Here is a 21,619-nt window from a genome sequence, read left to right on the forward strand (position 1 = left end):
GTTCCTTAATATTTGTATTTTTTTAAATGGGAAAATAAGATAACAGTAACATGATGTATGGGTATTCCATTTTATTATCTGTCTAATAATAGTGTTCCAAAATGTTTTTAGCAGATACTTCTTAATTGTAGCTGACAAAACGTAACTGCTAATACTTAAGCAGTTGCAGTCCTGGGCTCAGTGTTTTGGAAAGGCTGTTTCTTGCGACAGCAAATCTTGCTGGCAAGCAGCATAAAATAACTGCTCTACTGCTACGTGCCATAGCTTTATATTCCAAACAGTCCATCTTCCTAAGATGGACTGGAGAGGCAGTGTCTCAAGTTCAATAAGACCAAGTACCACCTTCTGCACTTTGGCCACAAGAACCCCAGGCAATGCTACAGGCTTGGGGCAGAGCAGCCGTAAGACTGCGTGGAAGAAAGGGACTTGGGAGACTTGGTTGACGCTCAGCTAAACATGAGCCAGCAGTGTGCCCAGTGGCATCCTATCTTATATAAGAATAGTGCTGCCTGCAGGACCAGGGAAGTAATTGTCCCCCTGCATTCAGCTCTGGTGAGGCCACTCCTCAGATACTGTGTTCAGTTTTGGGCTCCTCATTACAAGACAGACATTGAGGTCCTGGAGTGTGTTCAAAGAAGGGCCTGCAGCACAAGTCTTATGGGGAGCAGCTGAGGGAGCTGGGATCATTCAGTGCAGAAAAGAGGAGGCTCAGGGAGAACATATAGCTCTCTGCAATTTCTCAAAGGGAGGTTGTGGTGAGATGGGGTCGGCCTTTTCTTTCTCATAACTAGCAATAGGACTAGAGGAAATGGCCTCAAGTTACACCAGGGGAGGCTCAGGTTGGATAGCAGTAAAAAAATTCTTACCCAAAAGAGTGGTGAGGCAGTGGAATAGGCTGCTGTACAATCAGTAAGTACACAGAGGTTAGGCTTAGTAAGATTATAACAGTGGAAAGATAATAAAAATAATTGCAAATGCTCACCAGTGTCATAGGCTTGCAGAAAACTCCACAAGGAGTAATCTTCAGAAAAAAATCCTTCCTCAGTGGCAGTCAGCACTTAAATGGGATCTAGGAGAGGTGCAGCCAGGCTCTGCCCCTTCTGGTAGCACAAGTGAATTGCCTTCACCTGTGCTCCCACAGCTGACTCATTGCTTGCTTCAGGTGGTCAATCAGAGCTGTGATCAACAGTTCCCATCAGCTGCCCAGGGAGGTGGTGAGGTCACTGTCCCTGGAGGTGTTCAAGATGTTGTACTGAGGGTCAGTGGTTTAGGGGGGAAAATAGTAGTAGTAGGTGGATGGTTGGAATGGATGATCGTGGAGATCTTTTCCAACCTTAGTGATTTTACAATTCTATGATAATGTGGCAACTGCTGTTAATTATTCAATTAATTCTACATTTATTATTTTCTTAGTTTTGAAAACATGATGAATTACAGGCAGTTCTAAAGATAGGTGCCCTCTGAAGGGCATGAAGCTGATAACAAGGCCAGCAATTTCTTTGCAATTCTACTGAAGGAGTGTGTTATCATACTTCTCAAGACAAAACATAAAATATATTATTGATAGTCAGCAGTTCAGTCAAGAAACAGGTGCAAGCTGAGCACGAGTAAGATGGAGCATGTTTGTATATAGGATGTGTAGTCAGTGCATGCAGTTTTTGCAACAGAGCCATATCTGACACTTGAGTATAAAAACACATCCTGGGGCTTTCCTGACAAAACCTTGTATCCTCAGGACTGGATGTTGGCAGTCCATCCCCAGCCTCTTCTGTCAGGTAGAATTTCTTACCCTCGATCCCCCTCTTTGTTGTAGTCCAGATGGCCTGCGGGTTGAAACATGAATTCCTCCTTTTCAAGACAGAAAACAAAGCAGCAAAACTCTGATGTTTTCCAGTGTGTTCTCACTACTCCTCCAGAAGGACAAGTTTCTCACAGTTGGCTGCAGACAGAGGGCCCCCAGATTCAAACATACCTACAGAAGCAATGAAACACTGGTAATTTAAACCTGATTCTGCAGCCTGGACATTCACAGCCTGATCTGGGCTAATAGATGTAGTCCTGGAGACTGGTGGTACAACCTGTTTGAAGATGGTTCAGTTAGTTTCATGCAGAACAAATCCAGCCTTTTGGAATAGATCTGTCTGGATTGTCTCCCAAAGTCACTCATAGTTTGCTGTATCCTCCCCCTTCTGCAGCACCATTACAAAACAAAAAAGAAAGGGCTTTCCCAAAGTTTAGTGTGGGGGAATAGATTTAACGAGTGAGGCTGAGCACAATTAGTTCTTAGCTTTCCCACCTGCAACTAATAATGAAAACCAGAGCTGGATATGTGCAGGAATGCCTGCTCAGTGTTTTGGTGTGTTAATGTCCTTGTTCTCCTGACTCTGTTGTGGGTAGGAGTTCTGCTTAGAGCTGGTGCATGTTTTATTGATGGTATTGTCCAGCTGGGATTGCTGCTGGGAGGCTGAAAAACAGGTAAAGAAACACTTAGCAATGGGAGAAATTAAATATAAAAGCAGAGAGTGGTGCAGTGGGTTGTTCCTTGGAAGCTGCTGCTGGGCGTAGTAATCAAATAACATGAAGTTTTATTGCCAGCTCTTAGGTGCATCTCCTCTGAGATCATATTGCAGAGCCCACTGGATGTGGCCAGGAAGAGAACTGAAATGTTTTTTGCCTATGAAGCAGAAGAAGCAGATTTGCACATAATGGTTGTGTGGGCATACGGTGTTTGTGATGCTGTCATCTTAAAACCTAGTGTTAATGTCAGAGGTGGAACTTTCAACCTTTGTGATGAGGTAAATCACCTACTTCTTGCATTTACATTTCAGCATTAGGTTGGGGATCTTTTTTTTTTTTTTTCTAATTTGGAGCCTCTGTGTGCTTGTTTGCTCAACATATTTGGTATTTTTTGCAAGAAGATGATACTTCTCCGTGTGTGTTACAGGATGCCTGCCCCTTCTCTTGCCAACCCACAGCGTGTGTGGTTTTAATGCGGTGCCATCAGGTGGCACTCCAGGTTCACTTTGCGTTTTCTTTCCCTCAGCTGCTGTCTCCAGAGGGCACCGGCGGTGAACAAAAGAATCACGTTCTGCTTTTACTCCATTTCAGGGAGAAAACACGATTAGTAAATAAAAAATAGATAACTATCTATAGGCCCAATTTCAAGCCACCCCACCAAGTTACAAGCAGTAACTAGCAAAGTTGTCACCACAGTATTTCTTCAATCTGAGACTGTAAATGTGCCAGCATACTGTAATGGTAAACTAGGAGTGTACAAAACAGGGCACAGCTGTCTTGTGAGAGGCACTCTCTGGCTGCCTTGTAGTTCAGCAGCATTTTGAGGAGGTTTTTATAACAAAAACTTGGTGGTGTTAATCAGCGCTGTTTGCTCTTGTAATTTGTGTGGTGACAACATGCAGTCCCAATGTCTGTTCTGGTAGAGATGGCATTCTCTGCTTCTTTCATGTGTTAGATGCAAAGATATCAGGGCTTATCTAGATTAAATCCTCTTACTAACTTTGTGTTACCTGAACAATAAGGAGAGAAAATCTGTGTCAGTGTTCAAACTTTGGTAGAAGATGTGCTGTTCTAAGGGAATTCTGGCTGCAGCTCTCTTCAGGTGTGCACACACTAGAAATGAGTGCACAGATGTGGGGAAAGCAGAAGGGCTGTGTGAGAGTCACACACCAGGTAAAGGCTGACACAACAAATCCCAGAAGTCAGAGTTTAGTATCTTCCAAATGAAGTAGAGAGGCGATGGCAGGTTGTTACGGAGTTCTTCCGTTTTTGAGGACAGCAGGACCTTTCTGCAACAGCAGCGTGTTTGGCAGCAGGAGGGGCCTTGTGGGTGTTGCTGTTGGCCATGGGGGCGGCGGTGCAGGGCAGCTGTGTCACACTGCAGAAGAAAGGACTCAAACCAAACCCGCTGACCCCTCCTCTCTCAGAGATCTGTGTGCATTGCATCCCTGGCTTTATCTGAAATAATTGTTCACTTTCAAGAGTGAGGCATTTCAACAAAGCCTCGCTTCTTCAGTTCCCTCTCCTGTTCCTCCCTCTCTATTCAGTGCCGGTGACAGCAGAGATGTTTCCACGACAACAATACATTCTGTTGCCTCAGGTGACAAACTATAACTTCAGTAAGTAATCACTGAGAATAGCTTCAAACAATTAATTAGGTAATGGAAATGTTATTCTAATAGGGCTTGGATGCTCTGAAAGTCTGCTTGAACAGATGGAATTCTGATCAAGAATCTGTGGAATCAAAGCTCAGTCTGCCAGCCCAAGGTCAGGGTGGGTATCGCTGCCTGAACAATCTAATAATAATCCAAATCAAATACTCCGTCAAAATCCAGATTATTTCTTGGTGCTGTGCAGAGCAATTTCAGTTCATTCTGTTGCTAAACACTGTTCAAAGCACATACTGGCAAGAAATATTTAAGGAATTGGCAAACTTTTTCACAGTCACCACATGCAGTTACTACTGCCCGAGCAGTGCTTGTATGCCTGCGCTGGCATGAGAGACTGGTGGTGATCCCAGCAAATGGTTTTGCAATAAGCAGATTTTTCAGTCTGCTCTTTACAGAAGATGCTTTCCTGGAGTTGTAAATGGAAGATATTAATCTCTCCTAATGCAGCTTCTAGTAACAGTTCAACTGGCCTTTAATCGTTATTTCAAAACTGGGTCTCCATGGGAATCTTTCAATCCTATATCCTGAAGTTTCTTTAGCCCAGGGCAGCCCATCTGTCTTGCAGCTTAGAGCTCTTAGAGTCCATGCATGCACTGCGCCTTATATCACAGTTCTCATCCAGCACCGGTCTTCTTTGGGACTGGTAGCTGTCCTGGCAGAATTTCTTTTTTGTTTGAATTTTGCCTTATTACATACAGTTTCTCCAGCATAGTGCATCCGTGAGGCAAGTGTAGGAAAGACGAGAGTTGCCACCTTTCTCAGCCCCATGGAAGGCTGTGAGTGCCCACCCTGCAATGTCTGATGTTCTCTGGCTTGATTCCAGGGCTGCCTATGAAGTACAGCAATGGAACATGACCTACTTTTCTGTGCAAAGTAACTACAGTTTGTAGAGGAGGGAAACTGAGAACTGAGGGAAAGGTCTCTAGGTTGCACAAAGCAGGGAGAAGATGCACTGCATCATCTCATGAAGGTCAATCTGTGCCTGTTTCACTCTGGATTCTTATTGTGGGAGATCTCTATTCTCTCTTGAAAAGCAGGGAATCTTGTTTTGGCTCCTCTGAGACCAGCCAATGAAACCTCAGGGTTTCTCTGCAAAAAGAAGCCCTTCCCATGCCTCATCTCCTGCAGGAGATCCATCCGGTGCTGTAGGCGGGGGCTGTGCCACCACCCAGTCTGTCTGTGCTGGGGAGGGTTGTGGCTCAGGGTCACTTCTCTCCTGATGCGGCACTGTGATGGCCCTGTGGTCTGTGCATTAACTTAACTGCTTAAGTTAAACTGCTTCCTTGATGCCCTGGTGGTTGCTAAGATACAAACTCTCAGATTCTGTAAATCTTCCACTTGAAATACGCTGCACTGGCAAATGGGTTGTTCCTCTGTGACAGCTGAGGAGATGGGGAGATGATGGCACTCAGCAGCACACTGACCAGAACTGCTCCTGCTGCCTCCAGGTGGGACCCGGTGTGCTTTTGGTGGCTTCTGGCCGCGCTGCGTGATCCGAGGCTAAAAGGGGAATGTGGAATGCCATAGCAGAGAGCAGGCATGGAGGCAGCATGGGGGCACTTAGGGGATGTGACAGCATGGTGATAACAAGGGGAGTTGTTTCTGTCCCCCAACTTCCATAGCTTCAAGCTGCAATTGCCATTCTCGAGGAAAAGCCAACTCTGCCCTTTGATGAGAGACGGATTTTGGGAGAGTCTGAGTTTGAGGCTGTCTGGGTAGGGCAAGCTTTTCCTGGGGACAAGCTGTGCAAACAGACCTTTCTTGCAGCCCCACAATGGGATGAGGAGATACTGGCTTTAAGGGTAGCACTGGATTGCTGGAGGTTCATTAGCAGTGTTGCAGCAACTGCCCAAAACAGCTGTTTTTTAGAAGCCTGTCCAAGCCCTGTTCATTCAAAAAATGTGTGGAGGAAGGCAGCGTAACGTGTTCTGCTCCAAAGTAAGTCTTTAGCTGTTAAGGCTGCAGAGGGAATTTTAATACTGTTGACACAGCACAATTGATGCAGCAGCATCTATCTGGGTTTGCAGAAGCCTGGATCAATAGCTGTGAGAAATGGAGACCGCAGCTGCTCCTCTCACACTGTGTTACAGAGATGTCAGAGGGTGATAGTGGGTCAGGTAGGCGACAGTGCAAATGGCTCTGCTCTCCTCCCCACCTCTTACACAACACAGCTCGAGATGCACGCAGATTTACTGTGAGCCATGTCTCCTGCATCAGACAACTCACAGTGCCAGCATTGCCAATGGAAGAACTTGGTCCTGTAATTGAAGTTAGTATCTGCTTGGGGAATCTCGTGGGTCAGCATGCCCACGGTACCAGTGTTAGTTTTCAGACAAGGAGTGCAGAAAAATATTGGGCATTCTTTAATGGTCACTACCATGGGTGTTGTTCTTTTGAGTGCCCGTATGGAACACATCTAGTCACTGTGATAATTAAAATAACTGTTTAATGGAATCGTTGGTTTAAATATCTTGTCCTACTCACTGACTGTCTTTGCTTAGCAGATGGCAAGACAAGTGGTTACCTGTACCTTGACGGGGTGAGCTGTGCTTGGGGAAGCTTTTATAGCTGTAGGAACACAAGAGTTTGCTCTGTCAGGTGCTTTGTGAGCAATGCCTGGCACCTCAGTCTTGACTTACGAACTCAATCAAGGAGTTGTGCTCACTTTCATGTGAGTAAAAGTTTGATCCTAGTCCAATTTCAGAGAGAATTAAAACAAGAAAATCACCGCTATTAAAAGCTTTCACGCCCAAGCAACGCTTTCCAGGATCCATGTCACGCTGCCATGCACTTTGACCATCCATGCTGTTTCATGGCTTCACAAAACCAAGGAACCGTACCCTGTTCCAAGCTTCTAAAAAAATTAGGCCGAATTCTTTATCTCTTTATTCCCTCCAGTGATCCTGTTGCCTTCTGAGGTTCTACCACATGGGAAAGATAAGTGAATTCATGTCTAATTTTAGACTTAATGCAACTTACTGAGAAGGCAGCAAATGGAAAAGGATTACTGTTGGGAGTGGGAGCAAATTGATGGCAATCATGTTACTGAAAACAATCCTTATACTTGCTCTTACCAATGATTACTTATCACAACCTTAGAACAGTTCAAAGGATGCAACTCTACCTGAAAGCAGGGTGACTACTGGCTGCAAATGGGGAAACCAAGCAGCTCATATCAGCATTCTTCCCATCCCCATTCCACAAAGGGTTAAATTGTTGTATGCTGCTACTAAATAGGCTTTTGTGAATATTTCACGAGCAGACGAGTTGGCCATCTGGATCCTGCTTGTGCTAGGCATCTGGGGATAAGAAGGGAAACTGGAAGGGTAAATAGTGAATTGCTTGATGTATTGGTTTTCAGCTGAGATTCCTCTCTTCGGTATCAAGCCATGTTTGCCCACCTAAATGAGGGGGATTGACCGGGTCTTCCCAAGATGGGAAGGGGGGAGGATGGAATTAGTGTGTAAGCTCTGTGAGAGCTGTGCAAGCATTACCCTGCATCATCTAACAGCAGAGGCAAATGCACCCTGGTCTGCATCCAGCACAGGAGCTGACTCAGCCTCTTGGGGTGTAACACGTGTGTGTGCTGAGGTCCCAAGGATCCCAAGCCACTGGCTCTGTATGGAACATGCAGGCAGGGTTGGCTGGTTGAGACTCAGAATAAAAGCCTAAGGTCAGGGTCAAGCCTCATGGTGGCATGGGATAGTTGGGCAGCAGTCGGGACTGGGAGTGAAGCCATAAGCAAGCCTTTAGTTTGTGTGCCAAACCAGCTTGTTTGGGTTAGGTTGGTTGGTGGGCTTTTATTGCCCCTAGGGCAGAGGCTAAAAGGAAAGGTGGTGAAGAGGAGGGGGGCTGCTCCTCTGCTGACAGCCCTCTGGCTGCTGCTTCCTGGGAGGACACCTGGGATCCCTGTGCAGCGCAGCAGCCCGTCCTCACGGTCAGTGGAAATGGGACGTGCCCACCCTGGCTGGACAGCCACGTGGCTGCGGGTTTTGCCCAGGATTACATGCATTCCCTCGCACTGTGCATCTCTTGTTCCACCTGTAGGAGACTGCGGTGCACATCTCTGAGGGCATAACATACCATAACCTGGGCTGCAGCCCAAGGTGGGAAGTGAAAGTGCATCTCCTGCTGCACGGTCTGTGTGTGGGCTGCTCATCGTGCTGAGCCAGGAAGTCACTCCCTACGTTTGCTCCCCCCCTCGCCCCAACACACTTCAGTCACTTGCTCTGATCCCTGTGACTTTCCCTGCTTTGTAAAAGGAACCTAACGAGTCTCTCACACCTAGCTTAAAAATAAGCTGTGCCTTGAAGTCATCTACTTGTGCCTTTTTTTGGTTGTATTTTATTGAAAAAGCTGGTATTAACATATTTATATTTTTATTCAACAACAGTTAGCTAATTTGTGCAACACAAAGAATGCAGCCATGAACAACAGCTTTCAAAACAATCAGATTTACCCACTTTACCATCATTTACTCTACACCACTGAAAGCTCAAACTAAAAAGAGAAAGAAAGTTGGAAACGTTCACAATGACGATGTTAACTTTCCGTACATTCAAGAAGACCAGGAAACAACCGTAGTAGCAAAGTCAAAGATGTGAATGAATACTGGTCTTTGAGAGATTTCTATTTACTTCCTCTGTAACCACTCTGTGTTATTTTGGTTGGGTGTTTCATTAGTTTTATAAAGCTCCAAAGATATATTTATTTCTTTAATTTTAACTTGATCTTTTTGGTACCCAGAGCTGTAACAGGGTAAGGTACTTCAAATTAAAAAGGAAAGAAAAAAGAAAGGAGTTGTATTAAGAGCTGCTTTATAATAAGTTATCTATAGTCTCTTACTTGAGCACGGTGAAGGCTAAATACATGTTTTACAGAACTTCTACCTGTAAATGCCAATATGAGCTCAAAGCAATTTTTTTTTGAGCTGCAAAGGTTTGCAAAGGTTAATGAGGAGGCCAGAAGTCAAAGAAATCGAATGACGCCCTTAAGCAGCAGTTTGGCATGAGCAACTTTTCTATACAACTTACCACATCCTTAAACCTCTTTACAAGGAAAAAAAGCGGTTTTGTTGAATCTCGTTAGAATAAATCTGTACACATCCTGTCCGTGCCTGCCAGAGCACACAGCATCTAATAAACAAACGTTCCTCATTCCCTTTGAATTAACCTGCGCAATTCATACCGGATGTGTTCAGTATGGCTGGAAACCGATGCGCGTGCGTTTGTGCTTCCACACACAAAATGTACAGCACTGATGTAGAAAACTTCAGACAGGTTTGGTGTGTTAAGATGTCTTATAAAAGAGCCACAGGCTTTTTCAGGCCTTTAAAGTAGCTTTTCACCCATCCTTTCCTCCAAAACAAAACAGGAAAGCATGCAGATCCCTCTATCAGTCTGTTCTCCACTTACCAAAGACATCAGTGCATAATGGCTTAAAGAAATGGTTTTGTTTTGTTTTGTTTTTTTTCTGAGGAGCTTTAATATGGGCTCATTAACGCCATCATCTCAGTTGTGCTCTCGTGTTTGTGATTTGCGAAGAAATCCTTTGGGATATCAGTTTTTCTTCCAGAGCTGTTAGGGAGGCAGACAGAACTTTCTTGTGCTTGAAGTTCTCCTAGCACTACACTGTTCCCATGGACTTCCCAAATGGAGCACATAATTCCATGTACTTTCATCCTATTCATTTGAAAGCAAAGACAGATCTGTAAGAGCTATAGATCTCACAGTGATGTGTTTATGTGGAAGAAGGTTTGGTTTGGACTTTGTGTTTTCCTCTTTCTCCAGGAATACCCACATCACCCAGCACTGGGCTCGCTGACACCTCACAGTTCACTGAGCAAAGCCACCTCTCACAGCACCGTTCTTCTTATAGCTACAGCTATCACGGCGTTGTTTGTATTCCCCATATGCCAGGACAAGAATAACCATTCTGCACTGAGCAAACATGGGATTTCCTGGAGTGGCCAGCAGAGCTGTGACTTTACTTCCACTGAAGTCAGGATTTGCCTCCAAGGACAGCACTGTTAGCCAAGGCTTCCAGAACTCCCCCCGCCCCAGGCGACAGTGTAGGCTTATGGATTAACTCTGCTGGGCTGTGTTTGAGCAGCCGGTCCCCGAGCAGCAGTAATGCCAAGTTAGGGGGAAAGCTGCTGAATATTAAACAGAGCAAAGAGATTGAGGAAGAACGAACTTCCTGAAATAAGTTGGCTGAGTAACTCCAGCAGCCAGCTGCTTATTCTCTCAGGAAGTCAAAGCACAATGTTAGTAACGTGAATACATAATACAAGAGTGTAAAGAAGGGAATGGGACAGGTGACACAGGGCAGCTTCTCACCAGCAGGAATTTGGGAGGCCCTTCCAAGGTGCCACATGGTCCAAAGGGATGCGGCTACTCATTCGTTCGCGCACAAACAGGCTCAGCTTAGTTGAAAGATGGAAAAATGTTACTGAAAAAGAAATACTGATCAAAAGATTAAAGCAGAAGCTCTAACAGTGTGGTAAGTGTGGGCCGCAGAAGCAGGCAGTGCACCAGAACGACGTGGTCCTGTGAACCACTGAGACCCTCAAAGCACTGACAGGAGCTGAGGAGTCCCAGACCTCCTCAGAACACTCCCCAGCTGTGTAAGTGCCCCTGTGGGATTAAGGAACCGACACAGACCACGGGGCTGGATTTGCAGTCGTGCCTTTTACTCATACAGTTGCAGTGATGAGAATAGTTGGCTTGCCACCAGTAATGATACAGGCTGAGGGATGAAAGGATGCAACCTACAAATCCCACCACAGAAGCCCTAATTTTTGAGAAGATCACATCCTTTTACAACTCTCAAGAGGCTGGTTTGTAGATACAGAGGGGTATTGATAAACCTAGTGCATTTCTGAGTTCACTTTATCCTGAAATATGTAGAGATTGTTTGTCGCTGCTATAGCAATGATGTTCTCGGTCGGGTGCCACGCTGTGTGCAAGATCTTCTTAGTAAAGTCCAAACTGTCGACACTGATGTCATCTTTCCTCCGTTTGCCACCAACGCAGACTCTCCGGGGCTTGAGAATAGCGCGGGGTTTGCTGCTCTCGCGGGATGCCTCCAAGGTCACATCCCGCTTGGTGTTACGGTCAAACATTCGAAAGAAGTTGTTATATGCACCTGTCATGATGACACTGGGGAGGGAAAGAGAGGGTGGAGGGGAAAAAACAAAGATATAATTACAGAGCAGCTTGTGGGAGGTCTGCTAACACGAATTCCTCAGGACAGCTGAGCAGCGATGTCTGGATGTCTTCTGGTTTTAGCTGGGAAAGAATAAAACCATGGATTTTCCCCCTCCCAAAGTGAAGTTTTCTCCCTGCCAATGTCTCCTCCTTCCCTCTGAAAGTATTCAGTGAAATGTACAGTTTCCCCAGCAGTGGCACCCTGGCCATTCACACAAACCATCACAAGTCAGGACCCCAACTCCATGAGGCTGACTTCACAAGACAGCGATGTGACGTGTCAGTGCGCCCTGTGCCACAGCCAGACCTCTTCTGACTCTGAGATTACCATGGATCCAGAGACAATCTTTTAAAAAGAAACAGAGTTTGCAAAGTACATTTCTTTTCAAAATAAAGCCTTTCTCTTTCTGAAGCTATAGACCTGTTGGCAAGTCCAGACACTTCTAAAATTAATGTATATAATACTTCAAACTGAATGTACAGGTAAATAGGGTTCCTTTGTCTCTTGTATAGAAAGTTTGAAGGAGAATTCAAGCCAGGATGTATCTCTGCATCTTGGAGAAAGGGACAAGAACCTTACTTCACTCTGCATAAGTCCCCCATTAATCAGCTTGAAATAATGGTTTCTTCATTCCCCCATTCCCCAAGGGGAGGCATTTTGTCAGCAGCTGTAAGGAATTCAGGATTTCATCCTCAGCCCTCAGGTTACTGGATTCTTACACACACTCATGGACTTTAAAACCTTGCCTGAGAGCTCATCTCCTGCAAAGCTTTTCACTATCCACATCTGTGGGCACACTCTGCTCACCTTTTCTGTCTCAGCCCCAAACACAGTGACTTTCAGCACTTCCATTCCAGAAGGGGAACCCACCCCAAACCACCAGGTAGGTCTCCATGGGAGGAGCTGCACACCGAGTTCAGACAGATGTGGGCAGTCAGTCGATATCTGCCTGCTCAGTACAGCCAAACAAGCATATTTCACGCACTCTGCATTTAACAAACTAATCTCCACCACGGGTGACAGCCGCACTGCTTTCATATTTTGCTGTCTCCTGCCTGGGGGGATCTGCTCAGCCAGCCAGCAGAGCTGCACACCCAGCAGTAACACAATGCAAAGTGCGAGCTGTGCTCTCTGCCCTGCACACCAGCTCATCAGATTTGGTACCCCTGCGTTGAGGAGCTGTCTGTCCTACGCTGCATGCACAGCTCGCAGCCAGCTTCTGCTGGCTCTGGAGCCTTCAGGAGCTGCCACAATACAAATGAGCAACGCAGCTCCGTCCTGCTCCGCGGTCTGCTGATGGCATGCAGCCAGCTGACAGGCTGCTTCTGCCCTGCGCCGGACACCAGAGGCATTTGTCCATGGGCAGCAGCAGCTGCAGCGGGGCTGTCTGCAGACACACCCCATCCCTGCCTCACCTGGCACTGTGCTGCCTATTGAGCTGCACCTGAGCAATCTCATGGGCTAAACAAAAGAACAGGCAGCCTGACAGCTTGATAAAACGTATCCCAGAAGCTGCAGAAAGCCTATTGATCAAGATTAGTGCCCACTTCAGAAACTGAATAAACAGCAGTAAATCTAATGTTTCACTCCTTCCAAATCACTGCGCCTCGTCGCTGGGGCTCCTGCTACGATGGTTATTCACAACATCAAAAAGCAGAGGTGGTTTCCTATCCCCGCACTACCATGACTGTGATGCTGACAGCCCAGCCCAGCACCGGGGGGTCTGAGCTGGGGCTGCAAGGCCCCAAGAGCCTGCAGAGCTGCATTGGGGGATTGGTGCTCCTGGGCATGCAGCCCCTGCACCAGATGCAGCCAGAACTCATCAAGGGAGCGGTGCTCACGCAGGCAATGGACCAATGCACCAACAGCACAGAAAAGTGCTTGTCAAAAATCTTTTTTTAGGTTTTGCTTGCAGTAAAGCTGCTTTTACAGACCATTTGCGTTTTAATTTCTTCAGCTCATATATTTTTTAAAGTCTGTTTCCTCTGGTTGGATTCATCACAGGGCTTTTTTTAACATATGTAGATGACTTCTTTTCATGCTGGCCCTGTTTTTCTGTATTTTAATGGCTCAGTAAAAAATAGCATTATGGAAATGAGAAAGTGTCCGTTCTTGTTCAAGGTCACAAACCCAGATGGATTATAACCTTACCTGCTGCTTAAAATAACATTAAAGAGAGTAAGAACTCAGTGCAACCCTGCAATTTATTCTTGTTCAGGAAAATGTAATGTACAGTGACGGAACGTATGCCATAAGGAGGATTTATATATGTATATCTGCGTATACAGAAATAGCAGCTGAATATAGGTAGTGCCTGCCCTGTACCTCTGGCTACCTGCTCTGCATAGCAGTGTTACCACGAGCTCCTGACCCACACCCTTCCCAGTGAGGCTGGTCCAAGAAAACAGAGCTCCCCACCCAGAAGTCCCCCACCCCAACCCACAGAAGCCTGAGACAGCACCCAAATGAGCCCTGGCTGAGAGCCTCTGAACCTCTGATCTCACTCAGAAGTACAGTCAGAGGGACCACCTCAGCTGTGCAGGGACATTCAGGGCTCCCAACACAGCAGTGAACCCTAAGGAGCATGCAGAAGCAAAGCTGCTTTTTAAAAAAGCATGAGTTAATAACTAAATATACAAATATATGTATATGGTTTTTTTTAAAAGGCTCTAACCCCATGGGAGCTGAGCCTTCCTCTCTGCCCACTGCTCCAAGTAGGCTCCAAGAATCACAGAATCGTTAAGGTTGGAAAAGACCACCGAGATCATCCACTCCAACCACCAACCCACCACCCCATGCCCGCTAACCACGTCCCTCAGTGCCACATCTCCACGGTTCCTGAACACCTCCAGGCATGGTGACCCCACCACCTCCCTGCCAGCTGTGCTAAATTTACATCTCTGAGCACAAAGTGTTTAACCATTATTTACAAGCAGAACAAATGTATTCTTACAGGAGGAAGGAAAAATCCATTGCAGTCCAACATCAACGTATTTCCTGTTCCGCCAACCTCAGGTGTGTCCAACTGGCCCTCAGCATTTATACTGAACTGCAGTGAGGTTTTTTTCCACACTACATTCAGCCATTGAGCTTTCCTCAGTCAGTCAGTCACTGACAACCGGCGTACTTTTGTCCTTCTCAAATCTCTGTTACTCCCCTACTTTATTCAGACTTCTTTACTGCAAGCCAAGCCCTTTAATATCATCCATGTAGCAGCCCTTCCCAGCACACAGACAGTTTTGATCACTACAACTTGATTCAGCTGCCTTGACCCTGAAGCTCTGGGATTATCAGTTAGAATTAGGGCTTGCTTAAAAACCCAATCATACACAGTTCTGTTTAGGTTTTAAAACCTGCTTTGGGCCAATTCTGGCTCAGATCAGTCTTCTGAGCTGCGTGACAGTTTCTTCTTCACATACAGATCTCTATTGTCCAGAGAAGTCCAGCTCATGTCAGAGCTTCCCCCCTTCACTGCCAGTCAAGAGCTCACAGGATGAGATGAGGCAAGGTCTGGGAAAGCTTCAGTGGCCAGCACAGGGCAGGCTGAGAAACCATGGAAAAATGAAACCAGCCCTGCCTGCCCCCTAAGGCTCTGAGGGGGAGACTTACCACTGGATCAGAGCGGCGCTCACCGCAGCTGCCTCCAGACCGCTGTCCTGAGTCTCTGCAGAGCTGCCCCTCCAGGCACCCAACATGGAAGGGGCCATTTCCTTCACCTGTAACCATCTGCCCAGTTATGCTGAGCCCCCACACCTGCAAGATTTCAACACCATCTAATCTACCCTGCTACCTTGTAGGACTAACACGCAAGGCCTTACATCTTCCTGTGACGATCCTGAGAATCGCAGAACGGCTTAGGTTGGAAGGGACCTTAAAGACCAGCTGTTCAAACCCTGCTTGTGGTTAAGACTGGAAATAAGAGGAACTCCCAGCCCTCCCAGGCTAGCATGAGTCATGCCAAGCCCCGATGTCCCCCAGCAGAACAGAGCGCAGTGCCAGCACGAACAGGCAATGAGCAGCCCTGCCCCGGGACCTGCCAGTCCCAGCTGACAGAGCGAAGGCTGGTGGCTGTAGCCCAGGATGACTGGCATTTCAGTAGGGAGGGGCTGACTGCACAGTGCTGTGTGGCTTCATTCATCTGCTTACAGCACAGCACTAATGGTGATGGCATTCAGAAGCCTGCCATACACCGTTCAGTGCAGTCTTAAAAACAGAACAGTCACTCAGGTATTCACTTGCTACTATGTAGAATGCACTACATTAATTTTTCTTTTACTTATTTCTTCAGTATATCACAAACAAACAAGGAAAGATTTATAAATACTAATTTTTGAGGTATAACTGAATAAAAGAATGGGTAAGTAGCAGGGTGCTGGGGGTTGTTACTGAAAGCCTTGACTTTGGAGCTGAATGGAAGAATCGAACGCAAGTGGCATACAAAGCAGAGCTCACGTATCTCCACAGTCACGTAATGATGTATATACAATAAAGATGGCATGATTTTAGTGTAATATACTCCACCACAGATAATATGTGCTCATCTGGCTGAATTACCGTAAGACCTCTGCCTGACTCTCTCCCTGACCACTGTTTCTGCCCAAGTGCCTGCTGATTAATGTGCCCTTCAGCAAATGAGATAGGCTCTGTCTGATCAGATTAGTTCCCGTTCATTGGAGAAACTGAGCATCAATCACGTTCTAATCAGAGCTCGCGAACATTGATTTTTTTGTAAGCAGCCTCACCATCAGGTTCTATCATTGCCTATGCCAACTCCTTAATAACGACAAAATTAGTAAAAACTATTTTATCCCAAGTAATAAGCATGCTTTCATTTTTAAATGAACAAGCTTTTCACTTTATCTTGTCACCGTAAACTCTGCAAAGGATAGAAGTAACATGTTTAGAACTGCAATTATTACTGCTATGAATATGATTTAATGCCATAAACATTATATTATAGCATCTCTTAGGAATACCACTGTTAGTAAGCATTGCTTACCTGTAGCAGAAAGGCTTTGTTGAAAAACATACACCAAAGCATCAAAGTAAGTGACTTAACTATTCAAATGAACTGCTCTCTAATAGCTGCTGGTACCCAAATGTAATGTAAATTATGATCCACCAAAGCCAAAATAATCTTGTAGTGTGTAGCAAAATGATAAAATGTTTGCTGTGCACAGGAGCAAGGAGCTCAGAAGATTGAATATGAATTTCATCACCTCAAAAGATGAGCATCAGCACTGCTATATTTGACTCTTAAAAAGAAACAACTAAACTAGAGCAGACCCTTATCTTCTGTCAAACGTTCCAGCCACTCTACAGAATGCCTCCTTACACTCGAGAGCAGCACATTGTGCTTAGTGACAGATCTGGTAATTGTGCACGGCTAACAACCCCCTGATGTTTGGGCAGTACAACAAATTAAGCCCTCACAGTGCAAGGCTCCCACTTAATAATTACTTACTGCGCTGATCTTTCTGATCTGTCAGGTAGGAGCTAAAATATTACACTCATTTTACATCCTGCTATTAAATAAAACTTGTGTTATTAGCAGGCAGCCATTCAGATAGTGGTCTTGCTTCATCAGCGTGGATGGCAGCACTTCATGCGATGAAGGCAGAAGGACTCTGGGCCACGTGGCTGCCCATCCTGCACGACATACTGGGAACTCCCTCTGAGGATAGGCAAAATGGTCTGAAAGGACCTGAATGGCTTGAATGTTTGTTCAGGTTTCAGAATATCTGAATTATTTGATTTGTCCCTGTTCACTGCAGGGCAGCTGGACTAGAGTACTTTTAAAGGTCCCTTCCAACTCAACTGATTCTGTGTTTCTATTCTATGATTCTATGTGATTCTTCATATCAGATTTAGACAGCGGTTGGCACCACTGAAAGGCTTTTACTTTGGTATTTCCAGTAGAACCAAACTACCAAGCAGGAACAAGCAGCACGCAGAATCTCTGGATTCAACCCATCTTCTCATGCACGATGTTGGGAGATCAGAGAGAAGCTCCAAAACCAGGCTCTTCCCCTCATATTTTTGTGGGTTGTTCCCACTTTCTAACCACGCTGAAAACAACTGCTGGTATCCCAAGTGCAGTGATAATCTAGGAAGCATGTTGTCCAGGGTGGTCCATCTACATGTTTTTAAATGGCCTGCAGTTTGTATCATGGAGTATACTCAACTCTGAGTTAATCCTGGTGAGCAAATATTACCGAGGCATGCATCCCTGCTCCCTGTGACACGAGATGGACTGCTTTCCCCAAAGGTGAGGCTAAGTGAGCTGAAGGCACAGCTCCAAGCTCTCTGAGCATGCTAAACTGACTGGCAGCACTTGCCTTTTGGCTCCCAGCTGTGCTGAGCCAACGAGTCACTCTGTGCCATGCAAACCTGGCTTGTGCCCCCTCTCTCATGCATTCTACAGTCTGCTAATCCCTTCCATGGAGTATGAATGTCCCCATGAGTTGTTTCCAATTGGTAAAATGGAATTTCGTGCTTTCTTCCAGCTAAAATCCTCGCCTTACTTTATACTCCTGGATTCACTCATTTTTATCATCCCCGTCCTCTAGGCTGCCTAGCTCTTATAATGCAATATCCCCACTGCCCAAAGTACCACCACTATCTGCGAGCAATAAGGTACTGCTGAATTCCACCCTCCCTCTCTCTCCTTCTCATTTGTGTCAGTATCTCTTGTGAAAAGATTTAACAAGATGCTGTAATCAAGATACAAACAGGACCCACTCCTTGCATTCATAAAACCGGGGAGCACATAAAGTATAAGCTGCAGAAGAATCAGTGTGAAGGTGGCAGCAGTTTGCACAGAATCAGTGGTCTGTCTCTGCTTTTTCTCTCTCCCCATTTCCAATAAATGGACTGGATTTTGGAAAGAGCTCATGTAAACACAGGATCACACGTAAGCTTCCTCAGTACGCTGCTGAGGCTGTGTGCATCACCTGCATTCTCTTCAATTCTTGCACCTACCGTTTTAGGCAAAAAAAAAAATTGAATTTGTTTTCCCGTAAGGCATGAGCCAAGATTAAAAATATATATATGCACCATGTCCATGGATGCTGGAGACAAAGCTACACCAATAACCATGTGCCTCCTATCAGCCTGAGCGCAACCATGCAGAGATAGAAATTTATATGGAAAATAACCATACATAATGCCTTACTTTTTGAGTGGTCCATCCTATGGAGGGTGCTCTTTTGCTAAATGAAGGCAATGGTGGACATAAGGATGGATTACCTGTCTGATCCATTCCACGCACATTCAAACTTGTCAAAGATGCAGTCGTTTTCATAGAGGGAACACAACTTGCTCCTAAGGTAATCGTGGACCTGTTTTGTAGAAAACAGCAGCTGTTATCCATGAAACAACACAACCAACTCCAAAGCCAGTCCCCTACTCCCTGCTTTATCTCTCGCAGTCACTTGCAAATTATGCTGCACAGATTGGTGACTCTGCAGAAGATACTGTGTTTAAAGAAGCTATCCACGCCTTCCCACAACCCAATTAACCAGGTGCTGCAGAATTATTGCTGCAGGAAGGCATGAAGCCTTCCTCAGCAGGCTGCAAACCACCCCTCCACAACACACTTGTTTCTCGCTTGGGTGATTTTCTCAATGCCAGCCTAATTCCCAAAGATGTTTCACCACCTGATGCCCTAGATGTGCTAATTAACGTGCACGAAATCTAATTTAAATTGTAACAAATATGTCACATTCCAAAATAAGTGGATTATCGCTTCTTGTAGCAGAAGGAACCTGGCTCCATTAAAAGAACCTGTCGCGTGTGGTAATACATACATTTGGGTAAGGTATTTCAGAAGCAAAATACAGCACAAGGCTGCAGTTCCATAGGCTGCGAATTAGAACACTAATTTAGCCCAAGGACATTTACTATTTGGCTGAGACTTAAAAACAACACTGTACATTCTCACATAAATACTTGAAAAGTGGGATTAACCAGGAGAAGACCTCTCCTCTGGGTTGAATAAGAATTCTCATAAAGAGACAGACCTCACGCAAACTGTTTCAGCCCTTTGCTGAATTTGATTAGTTTTCCTTCTGGATGATTGGTTTCCTTTTGCATGGAAATAATGAGCTAGAGAACCCCTGCCTAGGTGAATTTATGGATGCGCTCTCATTCCTGGTGTTTTCTTCTAGCAGTTGCAGAAACTGTAAAACAAAGCTGTGTGGAGGGCCTCCAGGGACACACAGCAACCCGACAGCACTGCTGAGCTCTGGCACAGGGGCACTGGCTTTGTGGGTCCATACAAACTGCTCTGTTCCTGGCCATCTGAGTAAGGGTCTGCTGACTGCGATTCTTCCTGCACACCCCCAGCACCCTCCTCTGCCCTGAAGAGCATTTACCTCATAGGTCAGAATATTCGGAACTGATGCAGTTTATTGCACCCTTTGTAATTAAATCCTTTCACTTTCTCTTTACTTAGAGCTTTTTTGTGCTACCACCATCATTTACAGAACTGGAATTCTTTCCATTACCACGTTTGTGAGCTCCCAGTATGTGGAAGAAACTCAAAAGTTAAGGCAGGTAAAGAAAGCAGACCATATTTGCCTGCTGACTGCCATTTCTAGGCCTCCCTAGTTCCCACTTCCAGCAGCCATCTGTCATGACCACTGTAATGCACACACCCTCTGCAATGTGTGTCCGACGCCGCAGCTCAGAGCTGTGCCTTTCATCAGCTCTGCCAAGAAGCATTTTGCATATTCTCTCTCGGTTGTCTTGCTGATTTCCTCAAGGTCTCAGCCCCTTTTTCTTGGCTGACTCCCAAATGGCCTGGGACAGCAGACTGCTCTTCCTGTTGGCCCTTTGGTCACCACATTTGACCACATTCAGACCCTCAGAGACTAGGAAAATCCAACAGGAAGCACTTAACTTTCACCTTGCATTCATGCTCATCTGCCACAACAGATTGGGGGTAAAATCAGATTTGCTTCATCTGTACATATTGTTCTTTCCACATCCCAGTCCCAAGCAAATTCATTACTAACCCCAGGCATTCTCCCTTCCTTCACTGTGCTGTTCTAGGTCAGACCTTCATGGAATTATCAAGTCATTTTCTGCTATGGAATTACACAGCAATACGACTACGTGGGGAGCTATTTCACTGGGACCAACTATTTACAATCAAGAATTGTGCTTAAGTGAAACATTAGTCCAAATCCCTATACAACAAACCCTGCCAAAAGCGGATCAAGCTATTATCAGCTCCGAACATATTCACCTCTGGTAGCTGCTGGTATGGTTCTGCTGGAATCATTCACCTGGGCAGCAGGAAAAGAGCGTCCCTTCAGGCAGGGATGCCTTGCAATGTTCAAGCACTGGCAACTCTATTGTACTGCTCTCTGTGCTGTCCAGGGCACCATACTCTGCCTATTTTTTTTTTCTTCTATGTGAAGCATAAACAGAAGACAACCATGTTTGAATGACTGTCAGCAGATAAAGTGTTTCTGCAACAGCTCGATGCAATAGCAGTCTTTTGGCCACAGCACTGATAACAACTCTGCAGCTGAAAAAAGATCAGAGGTTGCTGAGAGCAGTTGGACTGTGTGAATCCTACACAGCCCTATGCTATGGATTTCCTAAGGCCTCTGAGTTGTGGATTCTCCTCATTGGGTTACAGCACTTGAGACTGCATCTGCATGCTCTTCACAAAGCACTGAAAAAGAAAGGCAATCTCTGGATTAAAGTAATGCAGCCAAAACACAGTTCTGTTTTCTTTGTTCTGACTGCAATACCTAGTACTGAGAAATTCACATTATAATCAATTTCCACATCTCAGCATGGAGAAATGTAACTTTTTAATTGGCCCCACTGTTGGGTGTCAGACTGATTTAAAGGTGGCCAGCTTGCTTTGTAGCTAGCAACAGCAGGAAATAAAAGCAGATGTCAAAGCCAAGATGAACAGGTTGGCTTGACCAACTATTCCTCTCTGGGGAGAAGGCTGCCTACTCCATTAGCATGAATATAAAATAATATATTATCTAAGTTCCTAAAACCTGAAATACAATTCTTTTCTATAAAACACTGTCTCACTCTTACCCTCCCCACTCGATTTTTACAGCATATCAACTTTTCAAACACATTTAGCATTGCAAACACTGCCATTTTCAGAGCAAAACCAATTCTGTCATTTTAAAGATACACAAGCTCGGAGTTCCCAATGCTAACAGGAGATACAGCACAGGGTATCCACT

At 45.5% G+C, this 21,619-nt stretch overlaps 1 protein-coding gene across 9 annotated transcripts in view; it reads right to left on the reverse strand.

Annotated features, from left to right (window-relative positions):
• Nucleotides 1-10,857: 10,857 nt before the first annotated feature.
• Nucleotides 10,858-21,619, reverse strand: part of PPP2R2C (protein phosphatase 2 regulatory subunit Bgamma) — a 168,253-nt gene continuing 157,491 nt past the window's right edge. For all 9 annotated transcript variants that reach the window (XM_048941497.1, XM_048941506.1, XM_048941501.1 and 6 more), the window contains 2 exons: nucleotides 18,645-18,736; nucleotides 10,858-11,347 (listed from right to left, as the gene is read on the reverse strand). In XM_048941497.1, coding sequence (XP_048797454.1) covers nucleotides 11,056-11,347; nucleotides 18,645-18,736 — 384 coding nt within the window. In that variant the 3' untranslated portion in view covers nucleotides 10,858-11,055. The remainder of the gene's footprint in view (nucleotides 11,348-18,644; nucleotides 18,737-21,619) is intronic.

Source organism: Lagopus muta, chromosome 4 (assembly GCF_023343835.1).
Source record: "Lagopus muta isolate bLagMut1 chromosome 4, bLagMut1 primary, whole genome shotgun sequence".
NCBI classification, from domain to species: domain Eukaryota; kingdom Metazoa; phylum Chordata; class Aves; order Galliformes; family Phasianidae; genus Lagopus; species Lagopus muta.